The following is a 21,325-nucleotide window of genomic DNA, read 5'->3' as shown; positions in this document are numbered from 1 at the left end:
AACTTTATAACATTGTAATGTCAGTCATGTGATAAATTGTGAAACAGTGGTACAAGATGGCATTCCATAATTCTACCCTTGAATTTCCTGTGCCCATAATTGCCATACAGACAGACCTATATTACAACACCTCTATGCTTCCACTATCAAGTGTCTGCTACAGAGTAGTTTGGATCTTTAAATTCAGACCTATGAAACCTTATCGCAGTGGCTGGCAACGTTTATGACATCACGGAAAATAGCCACTTAGGTCAGGAGGGATCGGAATGCTGTTTTTCCCTTCCTGTGGGGAATAATTTACGGAATCTCGCCTCTCAACACAAGGGCTTCTTCAGGATGATCATAGTGACAACAGAATGGGTGTTTTGCCTTTGCACTGGTGCCTATTTTGTTTACCAACTGGACAAATAGAGCCATAATGTGGACAGCAGAGACTCAGAACTTGACACATCAGACGTACTTACTTTCTCCTTTTTGTGCATATGTGAGATGTAAGATGAGAGATTTATGAGGGAAATATGGAATGGAAACCTTCACACTGTATTTACAACATTAGACAGTTCAGACAAGTTGAGACTGTGCTGTAATGTCTGTCTGATCTAAGCTCTTTAAGACATGATTTCAAGGTTATAGGAAGATTTATTTCAAACCCCTCATTCCTTATAAAAGTGTTTTACAATATAACTGCCATTTCATAAGATGCCAGGCTGGTAAGAACTTTTGGTGTTATATTAGAAAATACTGCAACCACAACTTAATGAATAAAAATACAATTAAACAACACTTTTAAATGTTGTGAATATTTAAAATATTTAAACTGTAATATTCAACTGAAATGTAAATATTTCACCCAAAAATGAAAATTATTTAATTAATTACTCACTGTCATGTCATTCCAAGCCTTTATAGGCCTATAATATCACAGGACATTTTGGAAAAATCTTTATGTAGCTCTTGCCATAAAAGACATACAATGTTGATGCACAATTGTTTAAACCTGGACGTATAGGGTAGATGCGAGCTTCAACTGAGGTAAAGATTATTAGTGAATAACAACTTAAATTTTGGTCTGTTCCTCACAAAAATCTATTGCATGGCTTCAGAAGATTCGTACTACATTTGTATTCCATGGAAAAAACAAATAAAGCATATAGGTTTAGAACTATATTAGGGAAAATAAATAATGACAGAATTTTCATATTTGGGTGAACTATTCCATTAATCACATCAGTCAAAGTAGTTATAACAACAAGGAAAACATCAGAAAGAAACAAAAATGGCTGCCATCTTAAGACATGTCACGGCTCAGTTTCTACTCATGCATTTTGTACCTGATGGAGAGGAAGGAAATTAAAAGTCCAGAGCTGTAAAGTGATCTAGAGCTTTTATCACGAGATGAACTCAGCAAACTCGACCTGCGCTACCAAGGTTTTAAAAATAGTAGAGGATAAACGAGATGAAAAATCTGTCCCCTTCCACTCAATAAGGGCCTGGCAGAGAAATAGCAGGCTACTGGTGAAATAAAATAAGCTGATTATGAAGAGGTTTGATAACACAGAAAAAGAACTGCTATTCAAATCAAACTCATATTTCCAGTGCTTAATTATGAACACTGATAAACAGAAGAGAATTGTCCAGTTTTGTGAAATCTAAATGAACGTTGTATAGATCAGTCTAATCAAGGATGGCACAATTCACAGCTGTGAAATATATCTGTGTGAAAATGTGCACATACTGCAATCAAAGATCAGCTGCTGACGGTCCTGTTGGGAACATCAGTGCTCTATTGGGTTACCATTGCGAAAGGGTGAGATCATCACACACACAAAGGTCACTTCAGTACTCACACCACTTATTAGCCACAGTGAAGCTAAGTCAGCCATTTTGTGTCAATGTAAGACATTAGCGAACCATTTTGTGTCTGTGTTAAATTATAGTTTCTATTTAACATCTATATGGAAAAACCACCCTGAAAGCTTCTCTCTCATTTCTCATTCTTTCTCCTCACCACAAAGATGACTCACTGTTCATGTCCAATCTCAAAATACACTGTAAAGAGAACAAAATTGCATTTTATCCAGCTTATGAAGGTTTTTGAGTCACAGATACAACGAAATGTGAATTACTTTGCATCTACATTAAACATGTTTGACCAACAACATTCCCATAAATGTTGTCCCAACTAGCCTAACAGAGTTGTTTGGATGAACAATTTAATATTGAACAATATTCCTGATTTGTAAGTTCCAGCATGCATTGCAACATGAATAAATTATGCAGTTAGTGTTATAGGCTTATTTTCTGCTGTTTTCTGACTTTATTTATGCTGTTATTGTTGTTTTGTTGTTGCCACTGTTAGTCAGTGTCACTGGTCCTGCTTGACCTACTCTGAGTGGGATTCGAACTGCAGTCTTTGGCATGGGAAGCGGGCATGCTAATGAGGAGGCCTAAGGCTACATCCTCTTGAGGCCAGGGGAGTGAGGTTTACACACACTGCACAGCTATCACGATTAAGAGCTCATTTTTATCATTTTTAACTTAATGAGGTTTGTTGATTGTCACCGAAGTATATGTGTTAAGGGTTGAGGTCTATTGTGTGTCTACAGTATGTAACCAATCATACATACTGCCTTGGATGGCAAGACATACGTCTCTTCAGAGGCAAAGATTGTAAAAGTAATTGAACTGGTGACAAAAATCATACTGAATCATGTTGCCTTGAGATTTTAAGCTCAATAATTTTTTTTTTTTTTTTTTTTTTTTTTTACAGTGTACAGGCTATCATTTGTATATTAAGGCATTGATTACAATGACAGGACATCAAAAATTGCTCAAAAATAGCTAAAAGCTTAATACTTAGTAATTCTACAACACAACGCAAATATAAAGAGAGTTAAAAAATGTCCAGTTACTCTACAAAATGTTTTTGATTTGCTACCAATTTCCAATATCCCATGAGGGTTATTGAGAGGTGCTAATACTGGGGAAGAGCATACATTTATTTAATTGGATGAGCTGTTAATTTAAAACTTACACCGATGTAAGTGAAACAACAATGATAGTAATAAGCACAAAGTGTCTTAACTTTGTTTACACTGATTAGTGTTGGCAGATTTATATGCTGATTAGTGTTGTAGGTTTATTGCTGGTGTAGCTGGTGGGTACAGCCCCTTACAAAAATCGAGAGTTTGCCACTCATAATTTTCACATGCAAATGAGATTTGTGGCCACATACTGTAAGTGTTTGCCAGTAGTGGCAAATTGTACATTGTGGTCAAAGGTTTGCTTCAGGTTCACCACTACCGTGCACACCTCTGGCAAACATACGTGGCACATCGCAAGCTCATTTGCTTGTGAAAATAATGAGTGGCAAATTTGCGGCACGTTTGCCAGAACTCTACATATTTTATAAGGGGCAGCACTGTCCACCCACAAAATTTGGTCATGGTCTTGATGATGGAAATCTTTCTGGTTAAGCTAGTTATAACACTAGCATCCCATGGTAGAAAACACACAACATAATGTATGCTGGTGACTATGCAGGTATTTTAGCAAGTTGGGAAGGTACAAGCAGGTCATGAACTCCAGTCAAAGAACAAAGCTTTGCTAATGGTATGAGACTACAGGTCAGCGGTTCCTTATAAACATTAACCAGCAGAAAGACCTGCATCCATCTGGCCACTAAAAGCACAACAGCTCTGAGTTCCTCAGGTGTCTTTGTTAATGATACAGCAGTCTGGGAATACCCTTTCAGTCTGGGGCATGTAAAAACAGTATCAACCTCACCCAATGCAAATGAAATAACACCAAAAGAAAACCTTACAGAAAAAACAAAGTCTCTGTGAAGTCTCCAAGATAAGGCTAGGATAGAGATCTTCAATGAGAGGTAGAAGGTATGTGTCACGACTCACAAGGTGGACTTAGAGAGATCGGCAAATAAGGTTTTATCTAACTCAGATGTAAAATTATCACAAACAAAGGCCTGAATTCCACACAGTTCCTACACCTATACCAACCTGATCCATGTCAGGATGAGAACAACACAAAACAACAATGTAAACAAATACCACATGACTCTTTATAAAGAGAGATGCCTGCATATGGGAGTGGTGGTGGCATAGTGGGCTAAAGCACATAACTGGTAATCAGAAGGTTGCTGCTTCAATCCCCACAGCAGTCACCATTGTGTCCTTGAACAAGGCACTTAACTCCAGGTTGCTCCAGGGGGATTGTCCCTGTAATAAGTGCACTGTAAGTTGCTTTGGATAAAAGCATCTGCCAAATGCATATATGGTCAAATAATGTCTGCTAAAAATTGTTATTCATGAATGATCCAGTCAATTTCCTTCCGTATAAAATTGGTAACATAATTCATTTTATCTGGTGATTTTAGCGTGTTGGGTTCACTCTAAGGAAACACCAGTTTGCAGACCTGAAATGGGCATTTTCTGGACTGTAATTACACTCCCCACATCTTTAAATGCCATTCCAGTAACTACACTTTAACAAGCACTTATGCAGGTGTAAAATGGGTACCATAGTCTGGGGAAGATTGAGGCTATTATTAGCATGTTGTCGTAAGCTACACAAGAGTTTCCAGAGAGTCCCTTAGTTCCCTTTGCATGCACTGCAAGCAGGAAAGGGATTCAAAAGAAAGATCCACCAGTAGTGGGCGACTAGGCGACTTGGAACTGGAGCTTCTGAGAACACTGTCCTACTTTATCATCATTGTGCCCTTCAGTAGGCACCTCATCCCACATTGTGCCTCTAATTAGTGCACTGTGAGTCACTTTAAAGGAAAAGCATCAGTTTAATTGTAAGTAATGAAATCCAGCTGGTAGGTTATTGTTGGATGTGGTTGTGGGATATTTTCAGTGAGTGAAAATTGTATTACTCAGAAGCTTCCTTTCAAAGCAAAGGAGACTTAATAGAGTTCTCAATTCATTCATTCTCATGTTTTAAGTATCAACTTTGTCTTGGTTGTTTCCCCTAAAATTCCTGAAGTGAAAGAAAAATGGACACAGATGAGAATTGTTGACATACAGTAAAGTGAGAAAATAGAGCTATATAAATCATTTGGATAGCATAGCAGAGATAATTTTGTATGGGAAGAATTTGATGATAAGTGTTTGAACTCCAAACATTGAAAATCCCTGACTTTTGATTGCAGGCTTTAACATACTTTGTGACATTGATAAGATCTCTTCTGAAACTCTAGATTACCAAGGCCCTTTTTTAGGAGATAAAACTGAGAAGCATGAGACTAAAGTGAAACTGTCCATTTGCTCTCTCTTTTATCTCATTGCTGTCTGGTAGAAACAATAGATGTTAAAGAGATCTCATTCCTATGGATTATCAGGATTTTTGTGTTTTCAGAAATGAGAGAAGAGCATACTGCAAATCTCAGACTGGGACCAGAAATGATACAGCAAACCTGAGATGAGTTGAGACTAGTGAGTGAGAGTGTTTGGGGGAGGTTGGTTTAGGGGGTTTAAACAGTGGTGTAGTTGTGTCTGAAGAAGTGGGCATCCTGTGAATTTATGAAGAAATGTAGGTGTTGTAATTATGGTCCCACATGAACTTACAATGTATATCAAGGTAAGTTTCTTGCTGGAATGGTGTACAGTACACTACTAAGAACCATGGTATGGTAACTCGATGTTAAATATGTATTTAAATTAATAGGTATCATAAATGTTCCTTTCATTATGCTACTATGAAAATTGTTAATCCTTTATAATTATTCTAATTAATAATCTAATATATACATAATATGCAATAAACTGATAAGCATTGTATAGCTAATATGTATGTAGTAATGTTCACATTAACACTTTATCTAGAATTACCATATATAGCCTACATAAGAATTAATGGTTATTTGTTTTATTTGTATTCTATAGTGTGCTTTTCTGTGTATAGTGAAATTGTTTTCCTAGTTAGAAATATAAATTAAAATAATCTGATATCACAAGAGAAAGGCACCACTGACAGTAGTAAAAGGCAAAAAATAAAAAAAATAAAAAGACATTTGATGTAATAATTACGAGACACAGTTGTTCAGCATCTGTGAAGAGTATCAAAAACTAGCATGGGTGCAATAACATGCAGTATTTTCACAAAGTTTAATTGCATAAGTTACATTTAAATGTATATATACTGTTTATGTACAGTTGAAGTCAGAAGTTTACATACACTTAGGTTGAAGTCATTAAAACTCATTTTTTAACCACTCCACAGATTTAATTTTAGCAAAGTTTTGGCAAGTCGTTTAGGACATCTACTTTGTGCATGACACGAGTAATTTTTCCAACAACTGTTTACAGACAAATTGTTTCACTTTTAAATGACTATATCATAATTCCAGTGGATCAGAAGTTTACATACATTAAGTTAACTGTGCCTTTAAGCAGCTTGGAAAATTCCATAAAATGATGTCAAGCCTTTAGACATTAGCCAATTAGCTTCTGATAGGACGTGTACTGAATTTGAGGTGTACCTGTGGATGTATTTTAAGGCCTACCTTCAAACTCAGTGCCTCTTTGCTTGACATCATGTGAAAATCAAAAGAAATCAGCCAAGACCTCAGAAAAAAAAATGTAGACCTCCACAATTCTGGTTCATCCTTGGGAGCAATTTCCAAATCCCTGAAGGTACCATGTTCATCTGTACAAACAATAGTATGCAAGTATAAACATCATGGGACCACGCAGCCATCATACCACTCAGGAAGGAGACGCATTTTGTCTCCTAGAGATGAACGTAGTTTGGTGCAAAAAGTGCAAAGCAACCCTAGAACAACAGTAAAGGACCTTGTGAAGATGCTGGAGGAAACAGGTTGACAAGTATCTATATCCACAGTAAAACAAGTCCTATATCAACATAACCTGAAAGGCTGCTCAGCAAAGAAGAAGCCACTGCTCCAAAACCAACATAAAAAAGCCAGACTCCAGTTTGCAATTGCACATGGGGACAAAGATCTTACTTTTTAGAGAAATGTCCTCTGGTCTGATGAAACAAAATTTTTTACTGTTTGCCATAATGACCTTCGTTATGTTTGGAGGAAATGGGGTGAGGCTTGCAAGCTGAAGAACACCATCCCACCCATGAAGCATGGGGGTGGCAGCATCATGTTGTGGGGGTGCTTTGCTGCAGGAGGGACTGGTGCACTTCACAAAATAGATGGCATCATGAGGAAGGAAAATTATGTGGATATACTGAAGCAACATCTCAAGACATCAGCCAGGAAGTTAAAGCTCAGTCGCAAATGGGTCTTCCAAATGGACAATGACCCCAAGCATACCTCCAAAGTTGTGGTAAAATGGCTTAAGGACAACAAAGTCAAGGTATTGGAGTGGCTATCACAAACCCCTGACCTTAGTCCTATAGAAAATTTGTGGGCAGAACTGAAAAATCATGTGCGAGCAAGGAGGCTTACAAACCTGACTCAGCTACATGTCTGGAAGAATGGGCCAAAATTCCAGCAACTTATTGTGAGAAGCTTGTGGAAGGATACCCAAAACGTTTGACCCAAGTTAAACAATTTAAAGGCAATGCTACCAAATACTAACAAAGTGTATTTCAACTTCTGACCCACTGGGAATGTGATGAAATATTTAAAAGATGAAAAAAATCATTCTGTCTACTATTATTCTGACATTTCACATTCTTAAAATAAAGTAGTGATCCTAACTGACCTAAGACAGTGAAATTTTTCTACGATTAAATGTCAGGAATTGTGAAAAACTGAGTTTAAATGTATTTGGATAAGGTGTATGTAAACATCTGACTTCAGCTGTATTTATGTTTAGCAGGGAAATACATTTACAGTGCAAATTCTGGTTACCCCAGGGATGCTTGTGCATTAGCATTAGATGCTGTAAATGTCCCGCCCCTTACTGAAATGGAAAATATGATTGGTTAACAAATATTCAATCACATCTGAAATGAACGTTCTGATTGGTGGATCAGATTAGTCGGACTGCTAAGTGCGCGTTTAGAAAGAATCTCTGTACACTTAAAAAAACACTCACTCAACGGTGCATTGGTAGATTGAAAGTTCCAGGTCAAAAGCCTACTCATTGTTCTGGCAGCCATACGTATCTTCACTTATTTTAGGTGGGCATACGCAAGATTCTAAGAAAGATAGGTGGGCATATGGCGTATGCCCTAGACTACACTACTGGATTTAAATGACATACTGTTTCCATGTTGCTGTCCCACATGGCAGTTTATGTATATCCTCTATGCCTTTGCACAAATGCAGACTCAAATTGCTTCTCTGCTTCTCTGTGCCACGTGTGATTCACATTTTGTCCTGTAATATTAAATGACTTATTTTGTCCCAACCAGCCGTCGGCCATATTAGTAGTCTGGATTGCACTTTAAGGCCACTGGAACATTGATAATCCAAAGAAAACTCTGTGTGCTCAGCATGTATTAGCCTTGTAGCTTTTAACCTAAACGAGAACCTCTCTCTTTGCTTTGGCCCATGACCAGAGCAGACTGGAATGAAAAGGAGGACATGGGAGATTTAAAAATTATGTGACTAATTGTGTGATGAGCTGAGACATGAAAATTAACCATCTTCTTGGAGGTTCAGCTAATCTTTTTGGGAACAGGAATAATGGGAAATTCAACTGATGGTATAGAAGCTTGGACTGAGTTTTCACCTCAAGAGCTTTCCGTACTGTTCAATGTTGCCTTCAATGCACACAGAAAAAAAAAAAAAAAAAATTACAAACTGGTTTTATTCAAGTTAAAAATATTATTTACATCACTAAATTTACATGAATACACTAGGTTATACCAACAAAATGAATTATATCTTTTTTATTATTATTATTTATTTTCAAAGAATGTATCTTGAATATGAGTGTATTTTTTTGTGTTGCACTGTCAGATTTTTTTACTTGTCATTTCAAAGTTCTGCCACTGTGCCACAAGACAAAATACACTTAGATTCAATATACTGTAGATTCTCTAACAAATAGATAAATAAATAAAAATAAAATAACTTGCTTACACAGTTTTGCTTATAAGATACATTTGATTAATTTTAAAGATATTTAGAATTTTCTTTTACAGGAAATGGGTCAAAGATGAAGAATAGGATTTTTATTATTTAATCTTTTTTGCAGTGTTTAAAATGGGTGAATTTGTGTCCGCACACACATATGGATTTATTTTCTGTCTCTAACCACATTTCCTCTCTCTCTCTCTCTCTGTGTGTGTGTGTTGCATGCTGGGAGCGAGTGAACGGAGTTTGGCAGGGGTGAGAGTTTTTGAGTTGGAGTTGATATTTTTTTTTCAAATTTTCCCTTTCTTGAATTGTGTTTTGTAAAGTAGTAGGATTATTTGGGCTGATTTTGGTCAGCGAGTGGGGAAAATGGGGACAAATGCGGGTGATTTCTCGCAACTGACTGTTAGACATGGCTGCAAATGTATGCCTGATGCATCTGTGTCAGTAGAGAATTGCCTGCTGGCCATGAGTGCTGCAGTTGGCGGCGTCAATATTAGATCTGCCTCTCGTATGAACAAGGCGATAGTTATTTTCCTGAGTCAAAGCCAAATGGTAAATGATTTAATAGAGAGCGGATTAATAATCAATTAAATGTTTGTGTCTGTTTTGCCTCTAACGAGCCCATCAAAGATTGTTTTGTCAAATGTACCTCCATTTGTTAAAAATGAGAAATTAGAGGAAATACTTAAGAGATATGGTAAATTAGTGAGTCCCATTAAGATGATTACGCTCGGATGCCAAAATCCTGAACTTAAACATGTAATGTCTTTTCGGCGGCAGGTTTTCATGATTCTGAATTCTCAGAGTGATCCTTTGAACCTGTCGGTGAAATTAACCATCGAGGGTAAGGATTATACTATTTTTATTAGTTCAGAGTCCATGAAATGCTTTATTTGTGGCGAATTTGGACACGTTAGACAGACTTGCCCGAATTGTAATGAAAATAATGGCGCCAATGGAGATTTGGCTGTTAACATGGAAGATGATAGGGCGCAAGGTTCTGATATAATTGTGGACGCTGCGCCGTTACAACTTCCACAGGCCGGAGTGGAATTAACTCCGAGTAGGTCGCACGAGGCGTATGACGGAAGATCCCTGTCAGCTAATTCCAGCAATAGTGCCATGGAGATAGCTGAGGTAGCGGCCAGCCAAATTGATATGCCTGAAGTCATACAGCTCGAGTTGAGTTCGGAGCAGGTACATGCAAAAGATGCGCATGAGGCCGACTCACCTGGGGATGAAAAACAAACACAATCTGAAGTAAGTGACATTAACATAAGCACTGATGAAACGATTGATCAGAGTCAAGGAGATAATGTTTCGCAAGAGGTGATGGATTTAAGGCTACAGACGGAAGATTTCGATAAGGATTACGAGGAAATATATGATGGGAATGACGAGATGGATTCTGAGAATACTTCTGAAGGTAGGACTAAACTTTACTCAGTACAGCAGATTAATACTTTTCTTGATAATACAAAAGGGCTTCGTAAGCCCAGTATTGAGTCGTACTTTCCAGATTTAAAACTATTTCTGATATCTTGTACTGTAGCTATGCGGAAGGCATCTTTTGATGTGCTTGATAGACCAAAACGGTATCGCCTTAAGAAGCTTCTCTGTAATGTAAGAAGTACGTTGCACTTGCAAGGCAAAAAGTGACATGGCTTGGATGCATTTTTTTTTAATTATTTTTTTAGTTGTTATTATTTTATTTTTTTCTTATGGCATCCTTGAGATTTGGCACTTTAATTATTAATGGGTGTCGTGATGCTGTTAAAAGGTTTAGTCTTTTTAACTATATTATGATAAAGAGGGCTGGTATAGTTTTTCATCAAGAAACTCATACAGATTTGAATAACCAAGTACAATGGCTAAGTGAATGGAAAGGGCAGGCTATATTAAGTCATGGTTCTAGTGTTAGTGCAGGGGTTGCGATTCTCTTTGGACCAGAATATAAGGAGCAACCTGTGAGTGGTTTTGAATTGGTTCCTGGTAGAATGTTGCGTGTTGATGTAACGGTTCATGGACTTAATTTTTCACTGTTTAATGTGTATGCCCCAAATATTGGTTCAGAGCGAATTCTTTTCTTTAAAAAACTGAAGACTGCTTTAAGTGATGCATTGCAGGATAGAATGGTTGTTCTGGCCGGGGATTTTAATTGTACTATAAATTACACCCTAGATAGGAATCATGAAGAACCCCATAGACAGTCATCAGATGAACTTAAAACTTTGATAACTTATCATTGTCTTGTGGATGTTTGGAGAGAAACCTTCCCTCAGACTAAACAATATACCTGGTTGAAAGTAAACTCTAATATGGTATCTGGAGCTAGACTCGATAGAATTTATGTGCAGAAAAGTGTTAGGGGTCAATTTTTTAATAGCTGTATTATTCCCACTGCTTTATCTGATCATTATTATATGTCTATTGAAGTTTCTATTGCACAGAGCACTCTTTAACACTCACTTTGGAAATTTAATAGTAGACTGTTGCAAGATCACAATTTTGTGCACTCTTTTTCCCTTTTTTGGGAGACTTGGAGAGAGAGAAATTTGCTATATAAGTCCCTAAGTCAATGGTGGGATATTGGCAAAGCACAAATTAAACTTTTTTGCCAGAGTTTTATTGCTTATAATAAAAGCATTTTGGAAAGTACATTGAAACAGCTTGAACAAGATATCCTTTACATTGATAATAAAATGGACGAGGTGGACACTGCTGAAATCCTTGAACAGAATAAATTCCTTTTACGGAAACTTTTAGAAGAAAGGGCCCAAGAGACACTTATCCGTTCAAGGTTTACTTCTTTCAACAACATGGATGCTCCGACATCTTCCTTTTTTAGTCTGGAGAAGAAGACCATAAATAGGAAACTTCCAGGAGGAGGAAAAGTGACTGATGATCGTGGAAACTTTTCCTATGCTTTATCTTTTTACGAGGATCTTTACAAGGATGAACCCTGTGATTATGAAATGGCTGATATTCTTCTTCAAGATCTACCTCAACTTTCAGAAGAGGAGAAATCTAGAATTGATCAACCTTTGACTTTTTATGAACTGACTGTAGCTGTTCAGGAACTCTCTTTAGGTAAGTTTCCTGGATTGGATGGACTAAATGCTGAATTTTATAAACAGTTTTGGTCGGTGATCGGAAAGGACTTGTTTTCTGTTTTCTTGGAGTGTCTGGAAAGAGGCACATTACCTGTGAGTCTTCGGAGGGCCATGATAACTTTACTACCTAAGAAGGGTGATCTTGGAGACATCAAAAATTGGCACCCTGTGTCATTGCTCGGAGTTGACTACAAGATATTTTCCAAAGTTATAACTAATAGACTTAAACTTTGTATATCTTCAGTGATTCATGCAGATCAGTCTTACTGTATTCCCAATCGATCCATTTTTGACAATCTTTTTCTGGTTCGAGACTTGATTTCCTTTTCCCAAGGTGTATAAACTTGATGTAGGTTTTGTTTCTTTGGACCAGGAGAAAGCCTTTGATCAAATTGATCATGGCTTTCTTTTTTAATGTCTCAGTTCTTTTGGTTTTGGTTTATCATTTATTTCTTATGTCAAGCTGTTGTACACAGATGTATATAGTATATTAAAAATAAATGGCACCCTTTTAAGACCATTTTTAATTGGCATACGACAGGTATACGACAAGGGTCGGTCTCTAAGGTATTTTATATGCTATTGCTATTGAACCACTCTTGGCAGTTCTGAGACGTCAGTTAAGTGGGATTTCGTTAGTGTGTCCTTTTAGTACAGATTTGGTAACAGTTAGACTAATTGCATACGCTGATGATGTCACAGTGGTAATAAGGTCGGATGAAGATATAAAGAAAATGGTAGCATCTCTTGATGTCTATCAGAGAGCCTCTTCCTCACGAATAAACTGGCAGAAGAGTGTATCCTTTTTGCTGGGCAAATGGGAGAACGGAGGTCCTCCAGTACATCCTCAGCACTGCTCTTGGAGCCTGGAAGGGTTTAAAGTGCTTGGGGTTTTTATGGGAGTAGATCAATATATGCAGAAAAATTGGTAAGGTCTATTTGATAAATTGTCTGGCCATTTACACAGGTGGAGGTGGATTCTCCCTCAATTGTCATATAGGGGTAGAGTGCTTATTATTAATAACTTGGCTGCATCTATGCTGTGGCATCGTTTAAATGTACTTGATCCACCAAAAAATTCTATTGCAAGGTTTACAGAAGATTTTTGTTGATTTTTTTTGGGACGGTCATCATTGGCTTCCCCAGCAATTCTTTACTTGCCAGTTAATGAAGGAGGTCAAGGGTTGATTGATTTGACAGCTAAAGTTAAAGCTATGAGGCTAAAAGTTGCTCAGACTTTACTTTATTCTAAGGAGAATACTACACCATGGGTGTTATTTGGCCTGGCTTTGCTCAGAACTTTTGGTGGTTTTTCCCTTGATAAGCAATTGTTTTTGATGTCCTTGTATAGTGGAAATTTTATATCTGATGTAAAATTCTATGTTTCAGTTTTACATTTTAGGACTGTTTTTAAGGAGTCTAGACGAGAGAATGACCATTTTGGCCTGAATGAACCACTGTTTTATAATTCCTTTCTTGGTGGTAATGTTTGCAAATCTAATACCATTGTTAAAACATTTATAGAGAAGGGTTTGACTAAAGTTGCACATTTGATTGATATTACTTACAGAAAATGGAGACCAGCAGTCGAAATTTGTGAACATGTGGGATTTAGATCTGTGAGGATGGTGGAACAGTTCATAAACAGTATGAAAGCTGCTTTTCCTTCTCAGCTCCTCCATTTTGTAAATTGTGTCCTGTCTGGTGGCTCGATGCAATGTTCTTTCCCTAAGTTATTTGTGTCTCCAAGGGTTTGTATAGAGGGTGACCAAGAGGGGAAGTTGTTGAAATTTAAGGGGTTACAGGAGCTTGATTTTCAAGCAGTTGGAAAAAGGGAGTTTTATCAGATATGTGTAAAGACTGATTATTTTAAATATATTAATCACAGATGTGATACAAAATGGAAAGAATATCTTATGGTTTCTGATGATCTTGCTCCTTCTTGGAGGCTCTTGTATAAAGGTCCCCTTCCAAAACGTTCTGGAGATTTGCAGTGGAGAATATTACACTGTGTGTTACCTACAAATATGTTTGTTTCTAAGTTTAATACGGCTGTTTTATCATCCTGTAATTTTTGTACCAAATCAGAGACATGATTTTGTTGAATGTTCCAGGCTAGTACCACTGTTTAATCTATTGGAAAGAATACTTAGAAATTTAGGTTTCTGTTTTAATAAGATACTTTTTATTTATGGATGCAAGTATTCGAAAACACACAGAGAACAGTGTAACTTGGCGAATTTTATAGTTGGACAAGCTAAATTAGCTATTTGGAAGACCTGTAGAATGGCTGCTGAGGGGAAAAACATGAGTGTACTGCAAATTTTTACTGCTTTGGTTGAATCGAGAATCAGAGTGGAACACAAATTCTATCAAATCACAAAGAACTTACTTGAATTTGAGTTTAAATGGGGTGTGAATGTTGCTTTATTGTCAATATGTGAAGATGGGACTATAGTGTTTAATTGGTGATGTCTGATGGTCAATGTAGATTACATTGTATTTTAGTGGTTTAGTATATGTTTAAATAAAGAGTTTTAAAGTCAAGTCTCTCTCTCTCTTTCTCTCTCTCTCTCTCTCTCTCTCTCTCTCTCTCTCTCTCTCTCTCTCTCTCTCTCTCTCTCTGAAAGGGAAAACACTTTCCTTCTTTCCTGTTTCTATAGTCATGGGCTTCTGGACACAGAGTAATGCTTTCCCAAGAGGGATACAGCCACCAAAAAGAGGAGCAAGAATGAGTAAGAAAGACAGTGTGAAGGACAAAAGATTGAGAAGAAAATACAGAATAATCTATTCTGCTCCCCTCTCAGTTCATCCAACATGTGCTGTCCATTTTCTGCATGAGGTAAACTGTGTTTGGTGATGTATAAGCTAATTTCTTCCTCATCTAGTCAAGGCATGAGCATATGTGGCAGTGTGTGTGTGTGTGTGTGTGTGTGTGTGTATGTATTGTGAAGTTTGGCAGTACTGACCTATTTTAAACCTCTCAACATGTGTCAGTAAATGGGAAGAAATTGCAGTAATTGCTCACAGGGATGCAAGTACACACAAGCACTCTCTCTCACACTCATACACAGAGAGTCTCCCTGGGGACTTTGCGGTGTCTGATCTTTTCCCAGAACTTGAACTACAACTAACTCATTGCATTCAAGCCAATGTCCTCTCTCTCCCCCTCTTTCTCTCTCTCTGTCCCCCATTTTTTTTTATCTCTTTCTGCCTCTTTATCTGCAGCCCCCCCGTTTTTCTCTTTCCAAATGTCCTGATATTTAGAGTAAGTTGTCTAAACATGTCAGATACAGGTTTGAATGGTCTCCATTAAATGTTCTCTCGCAGTCTATGACTCTCTCTTTAAATGATGTCACTCAGAATCACTACCACTCTCTCAAACTGGGGCAAACTCTTTAGCAGCTGGGCATTAAACAGCCCTATGATTGCTTGCTCTCCAAACTATATCAGAAACACTATGGTCAAAAATTAAACAGGGCTTGTGGAAACATGCCCTCAAAAGTGACAAAACTGCAACAGATGTTTACAGTGTGGTAAATGTTATTTTTTGATCTGTTATCTAACATTTGATCCATGTCATATTGTTCCATTTTGTTAAGAGTTTAGAGCCTCTGGAGACACTGTAGTGACCTGTAGCTGTCATATTAGTTCCATATTAGTATCTGTATCAGAAGCAGATGGTAAAGATGAACCAATATGAAGGAAAAAAAACAACAACCTAAAACCAGGTCTGAAAACATTGAACTTGAAGTAAACACTTCAAACAAAATGCTCTATGGTGGTAAATAGCAGACATCTATACAATGTAACAGGGAGCTTCCAATTGTCTAAAATCTATTCTTGAAGTGTGTTTATTGTCTTATATCTTGTGCATTGTTTACAGCTATTTTTCTTTTTTTTAATTATTTTTTTATTTAAATAGGATTGTATTATTAACAGCCATTAACGATAATATTGAGAATTTCAATTAATTATTTCAACAGAAATATCTGACATAAATGGAGGGCATGCTTTGTTTTTATGCTTAGAAAAAATAATAATAATAATAATAAAAAATACCCTGAGAAGGTAAAAAAAAACAAAAATGCCCCTGAAATTCAGTTCCAGGTGGCAAATATGGTTCCTTAATAAAAGTACATTTCTGAAACTGGTTATATCTGTTTTGGCTACAAAAAATCAGAATAAGAAGCAGTCAAGGAATATGATCTGGCAGCAGTGTGCATTCTTAAGGAACACTGGATCAGATTAAACTTGCAGTCTAGGCTTGCGTGTGCTGTATTTCTCTGGAGAACATAGGTTTAAGAGCCTGAGTGATTGTGAGGTTTGGATTGTCAGCCAAAAACATACTGCCTGGTGTCTATCAGCCTGATTTGACATATATTCTATAAGTCTGCACTGTGCAATGTGATTCAACCCTTTAGAGTTTAAGTGTAGGAGGGTTTAAAATTTCTCCCACGAAACCATATAAGGACTGTATTTATGGGGTTATTTTATTTAAAAAAATAAAAAATTTCAATTTGGAATGCCCAAATTCCCAATGTGCTCTAAGTACTTGTGGTGGCGTAGTGACTTGCCTCAATGGGTGGCAGAGGACAAATCTCAGCTGCCTCTGCATCTGAGACTGTCAACCTTCACATCTTATCACATGGCTTGTTGAGTGCATTACTGTGGAGATATAGCACATGTGGAGGCTTCACACCATCCACTGTGGCATCCATGCACAACTCACCACGTGACCCACTGAGAGCAAACCACATTATAGCGATCACGAAGAGGAGATCACGTGTGACTCTACCCACCCTAGCAACTGGGCCAATTTGGTTGCTTGGTAGACCCGGCTGGAGTCACTCAGCATGCCCTGGGATTTGAACTAGCGAACTCCAGAGGTAGTAGCCAGCATCTTTACCACTGAGCTATCAAGGCCCCCTATTTATGGGGTTATTAATGTTCCTACTTCAGCTCTCCTTTCCAAAGATTGTGTCCTCAGAATATTACAGAGCCGGGTACATTTCAGAAATATGGATGCCAAGTTTGAATACCTGTAAACTGTAGCTTGACCAGATCTATTTATTGTGATGATGAAACACTCTCCATGTGTTTGGATTTTGTTTCTGATGTTGCACCGATTGTAACTGTATCATAAAACAGAGTCTTTCGTGTTTGGTGTATCACAGTTTGTATTCAGGCTTGAACCTCTAAGTCTTAACAATCAGGATCAAAAAATAAAACTTTCCATTTATGAACCCCAATGAAGCAGCTTTCTGTGAAAAAAAAAATACATGTTCGGTCTGTCGTGGGCTAAACATGCAAATTGCCTGCTGAGAAAATAATGGACATTAAAACAGTTCTGTCAAGCAGCTTTCTAGAGCATTACTTGAGCCCTGCAGTCTCTGTGTCAATGTGTGAGTGCTTAAAAACTATTTTCAGCATGATGAAGAGAGTACAGTATCTGTTCCTGGAGTCTGGTAAACTTTCTTTCTCTCTGTAAGTATTTATAACCTCCCCTATCATTCACATCCTCATCTTTGTATGCCTTTCGACTGTTTGCCATGTAGTCCACTTAAAAATGGAAACAAGTACAGCTAAAGGATAGTTTTTAAGGTAAATCCTGCTGTACTGTATATCAACCTGAATGTTGTCATTGCTGTCAGGCCAGTTAGAGACCAGGATTTTTTCTAGAAGGATACAGTATATAATGGCAGTATGTGTATTAAAAGTTCTTCTTACTGGTGGATCAATCTTTATGAGGGCGATGTCTGCCTTTTCGTCGACATCTTTGATCTTTGCGTCATATGAGGCTCCGTTTTTGAGTTCCACCTTCACTCGGTTTTTATTGGCTACCACATGGGCATTTGTCACGATGAGGCCGTCGTCAGACACCACAAACCCTGACCCGCTCGCCACTGCTATTTCTCGCTTTGAATACACCATCCTGAGAGAGAAAAAACATAAAAAAGACAGAGATAAAAAAGAGGAAAAGAAAGATAAATTGAAGATGAAACAAACACTCCTTTGTCTGTAACTAACTTTAAAGCACAGATCAACACTTTTTCCGTCCCTGCTAAAATAAAAACAGCTTAAACCAGCTCATGGTGGTTTGCTGGTCATTGCAGGTTTAAGCTTTAGCTGGTCTCCCAGCCAGCTGACAACTGCCCCAAACCATCAAAACAGACAAGCCTAACCAGTTTGGCTTGCCTGGAAGACTAGCCTAAAATGCATATGTAGCCTTACCTCCTGAACAAAGACCCAGGTGAAATCAAGATGCTTATTCTTTATAAAATTAATTTGTTTTTTCAAGGAAAATTAACTGTAATGATAATTTTATTTATTTATTTATTTATTTATTTATTTAGATTTTCTCCCCTTTTCTCTCCAATTTGGAATGCCCAATTCCCAATGCACTCTAAGTCCTCATGGTGGTGTAGTGACTCAATCCGGGTGGCGGAGGACGAATCTCAGTTGCCTCCACGTCTGAGACCGTCAATCCACGCATCTTATCATGTGGCTTGTTGAGTGCATTACCGTGGAGAAGTAGCGCGTGTGGAGGCCCACGTTATTCTCCGCGGCATCTACGCACAACTCACCATGCACCCCACCGAGAGAAAGAACCACATTATAGCAACCACGAGGATGTTTCCCCATGTGTCTCTACTCTCCCTAACAACCGGGCCAATTTGGTTGCTTAGGAGACCTGGCTGGAGTCACTCAGCACGCCCTGGATTCGAACTCACGACTCCAGGGGTGGCAGTCAGTGTCAATACTCGCTGAGCCTAGGCCCGGTAATGATAATTTTATTAATTATTTACTTTTTTAATGGTTAATATACTGTATATTATAATAAACGAAGAAGGACTTTTGGTTGACATTTAAAAAAAAAGACTGTATAACAGAAATATGGGCAATTGCTATGTCTGGCAGTAAAATATGAAATGTCTCAACAACCCTACCCAAACAAACATACATATAAGTACAATGGATGAGAATATTTTTTTTTTACAAAACTTGTAAAATGACAACCTATGTACTCTACATGTTATGACACTGTATTTCTAAAATAGGCTACTCTTTGAGACGAGTTTGCAGGTTCAAACACATTAATTGGTGCAGGAGCTATTCCCATTGTGCACTTACTGTGAACTAGTTTCAGGTTGCTACATAGGGACTGTCCCTGTAATGGGTATGATGTCATGCACTTTGGATAAATGCAACAGCTGAATAACAACTTGCTATACTTGCAATCTACACATGCTCTAGATATGAATGTGAACATGGTATTTAGCATATATTTAATTACATAACAAATGGAAACTGAAAAAATCAATCAAAGTGTTACAAGGGTAATACCAGTGTAAAATGCATTGAACATCATAGTAAACATATATGGGTCATATAGGACCCACATATTCATTCTAGGGGTAGTGCTGCAAATTATCTTATAATTTAAACAACTATTCAACTAAATGTACAAAAAAAAAAGAAAAAAAAAAGTCAGTTCACATTGGTCAAAGACACCTTACTTGAAGAATATCTGGAATGAAAAGACCACTTCATGTAAAACTTACAGTAAAATAGTAGACGGCGGTGACATTTTTTAACAACATATGCATTTTAGGTTTAAGCTGTTTTTTTTTTTTTTGTTTGTTTTTTTGTTTAGCAGACACAACACATATGTGAGAATCTTACTTGCGGTACAGTTCAATATGAACCACAGCAGGGCCAATCTTCTCTACAACATCAGCAATGAAATTGTACTTGTATCTCAGGCTGTTTGGGTTGTCATGGACTGCTGAAATAAAAAAGACATGAAATGAAGATGTGCAACTGGAGAAATGGACATCAGAGGACAGACTTCTGAAAATATCAAATGACATCACCTTAACAGGGAAGGGAACAGAATATGAGACTAGTCGTTAACTAAAAAAAAAGAAAGTGGTGGAATTTTTTGTGTAAATATATATGGACTTCTGTTGCTCGTGCAAGTCATCCAAAAACACTTACACACACACACACACACACACACACATGAGTAGCCAGTTCAGAGGAGTCCACTGGAGGACGTGTCTGGAAATGCTGAATGTCGCCCTCTGTAATTTCACCATAAAGGTAAAAGAAGTAAGAGATATTTTTCCCTTTAAAACAAAGGAGTTTATGATCAACACTCAAAAGATCATTATAAAAATTCTGCTTTATAAAATAAAATTTATGAAAATTTTTATACACAAAAAATATTGTTATTATCACCCAGGGTCTTTTGGGTATTCAAAGCAGATACAAACGCACACAGGATAGCAATTGTCGTTTGAGGCAAATCAGTGAGACATTCACCTTACTGCTTTAGGAGTCCTTTTAATTATAAAGGATCACAGAGACCCCAAGAAGACCTGGCTGTTGGAAAGCATGTTCAGGTTCAAGAGATGAAAATCTCTGTGGCCAGACGGGTTTGTGCTGAGCGAGGGAATATTAAAATGAAAGAGTGGAGTGGTTTAGGAAGAGTTATGCTATTTGCTTAAGTGTAATTAAAAACATTTCCAGCGTGGCGCTGGCATGCATTCTGACTTACTGTAAGTATTCCAAAACTAATTATAGTTTTAACACTTGGTCTTCCCAGTTTTGCGGGAAGAAAATGTTCCGGGTTAACGTGTTCACCCAACCAAACTCTTGACTTAACCTCAACGAGCCAGAACACTCTCGTTTGAGACCTCACACTATTTTAAACATGGCAGCTACAACATTCTGACTTGTTTGATATTGTAACTTCTATGTGCATGCCTACTGTATGTTTGCAGTGGTTTAAATGTAACCCTACTGGATAAAGGTAAAGTGTTCTAGCCACTAACACCACCTCCATTTGCCATTGGTCCAACAAATCGATAGTACTGCCACAAACTGATGCTATTGGTTAAGCTAGTGATGCTGTGCTCGGCTGGTGGGATGCTCAATAAACAGGGCAATATTTTGATAGCGCCACAGAGCCACAGTGCCACAGTGCTTACACTTTTCAGGATAAAACATCATATGAATGGCTTACGTGTAGTTGTCTCTGCATATTAAGCTGGGATAAGATGTATTTTAACAAAAAAATGAGCTTTACAAATCAAAGCTGTTGGCTGAAAGGTTTGGGGTTCGATTCCAGGGCTGTTGTGAAACAGAAACAAGCAGACACTAGTTGCTGAGGTCCATCTGGCTG

At 37.6% G+C, this 21,325-nt stretch overlaps 1 protein-coding gene across 2 annotated transcripts in view; it reads right to left on the bottom strand.

The window, feature by feature from the left end:
* The window catches only part of LOC127411530 (serine protease HTRA1A-like), a 33,564-nt gene that overhangs the window by 7,496 nt on the left and 4,743 nt on the right, over positions 1–21,325 (bottom strand). The window contains exons 2-3 of one of the 2 annotated variants that reach the window (XM_051647185.1): positions 19,822–19,921; positions 17,866–18,070 (exon numbers count right to left, since the gene is read on the bottom strand). In XM_051647185.1, coding sequence (XP_051503145.1) covers positions 17,866–18,070; positions 19,822–19,921 — 305 coding nt within the window. Of the gene's footprint in view, positions 1–17,865; positions 18,071–19,821; positions 19,925–21,325 lie in introns of both variants that reach the window. The other variant, XM_051647184.1, reaches the window with a different exon arrangement.

Source organism: Myxocyprinus asiaticus, chromosome 20 (assembly GCF_019703515.2).
Source record: "Myxocyprinus asiaticus isolate MX2 ecotype Aquarium Trade chromosome 20, UBuf_Myxa_2, whole genome shotgun sequence".
In the NCBI taxonomy this organism is placed as follows: Eukaryota; Metazoa; Chordata; class Actinopteri; order Cypriniformes; family Catostomidae; genus Myxocyprinus; species Myxocyprinus asiaticus.
This window is presented reverse-complemented; position numbering and strand designations above follow the sequence as displayed.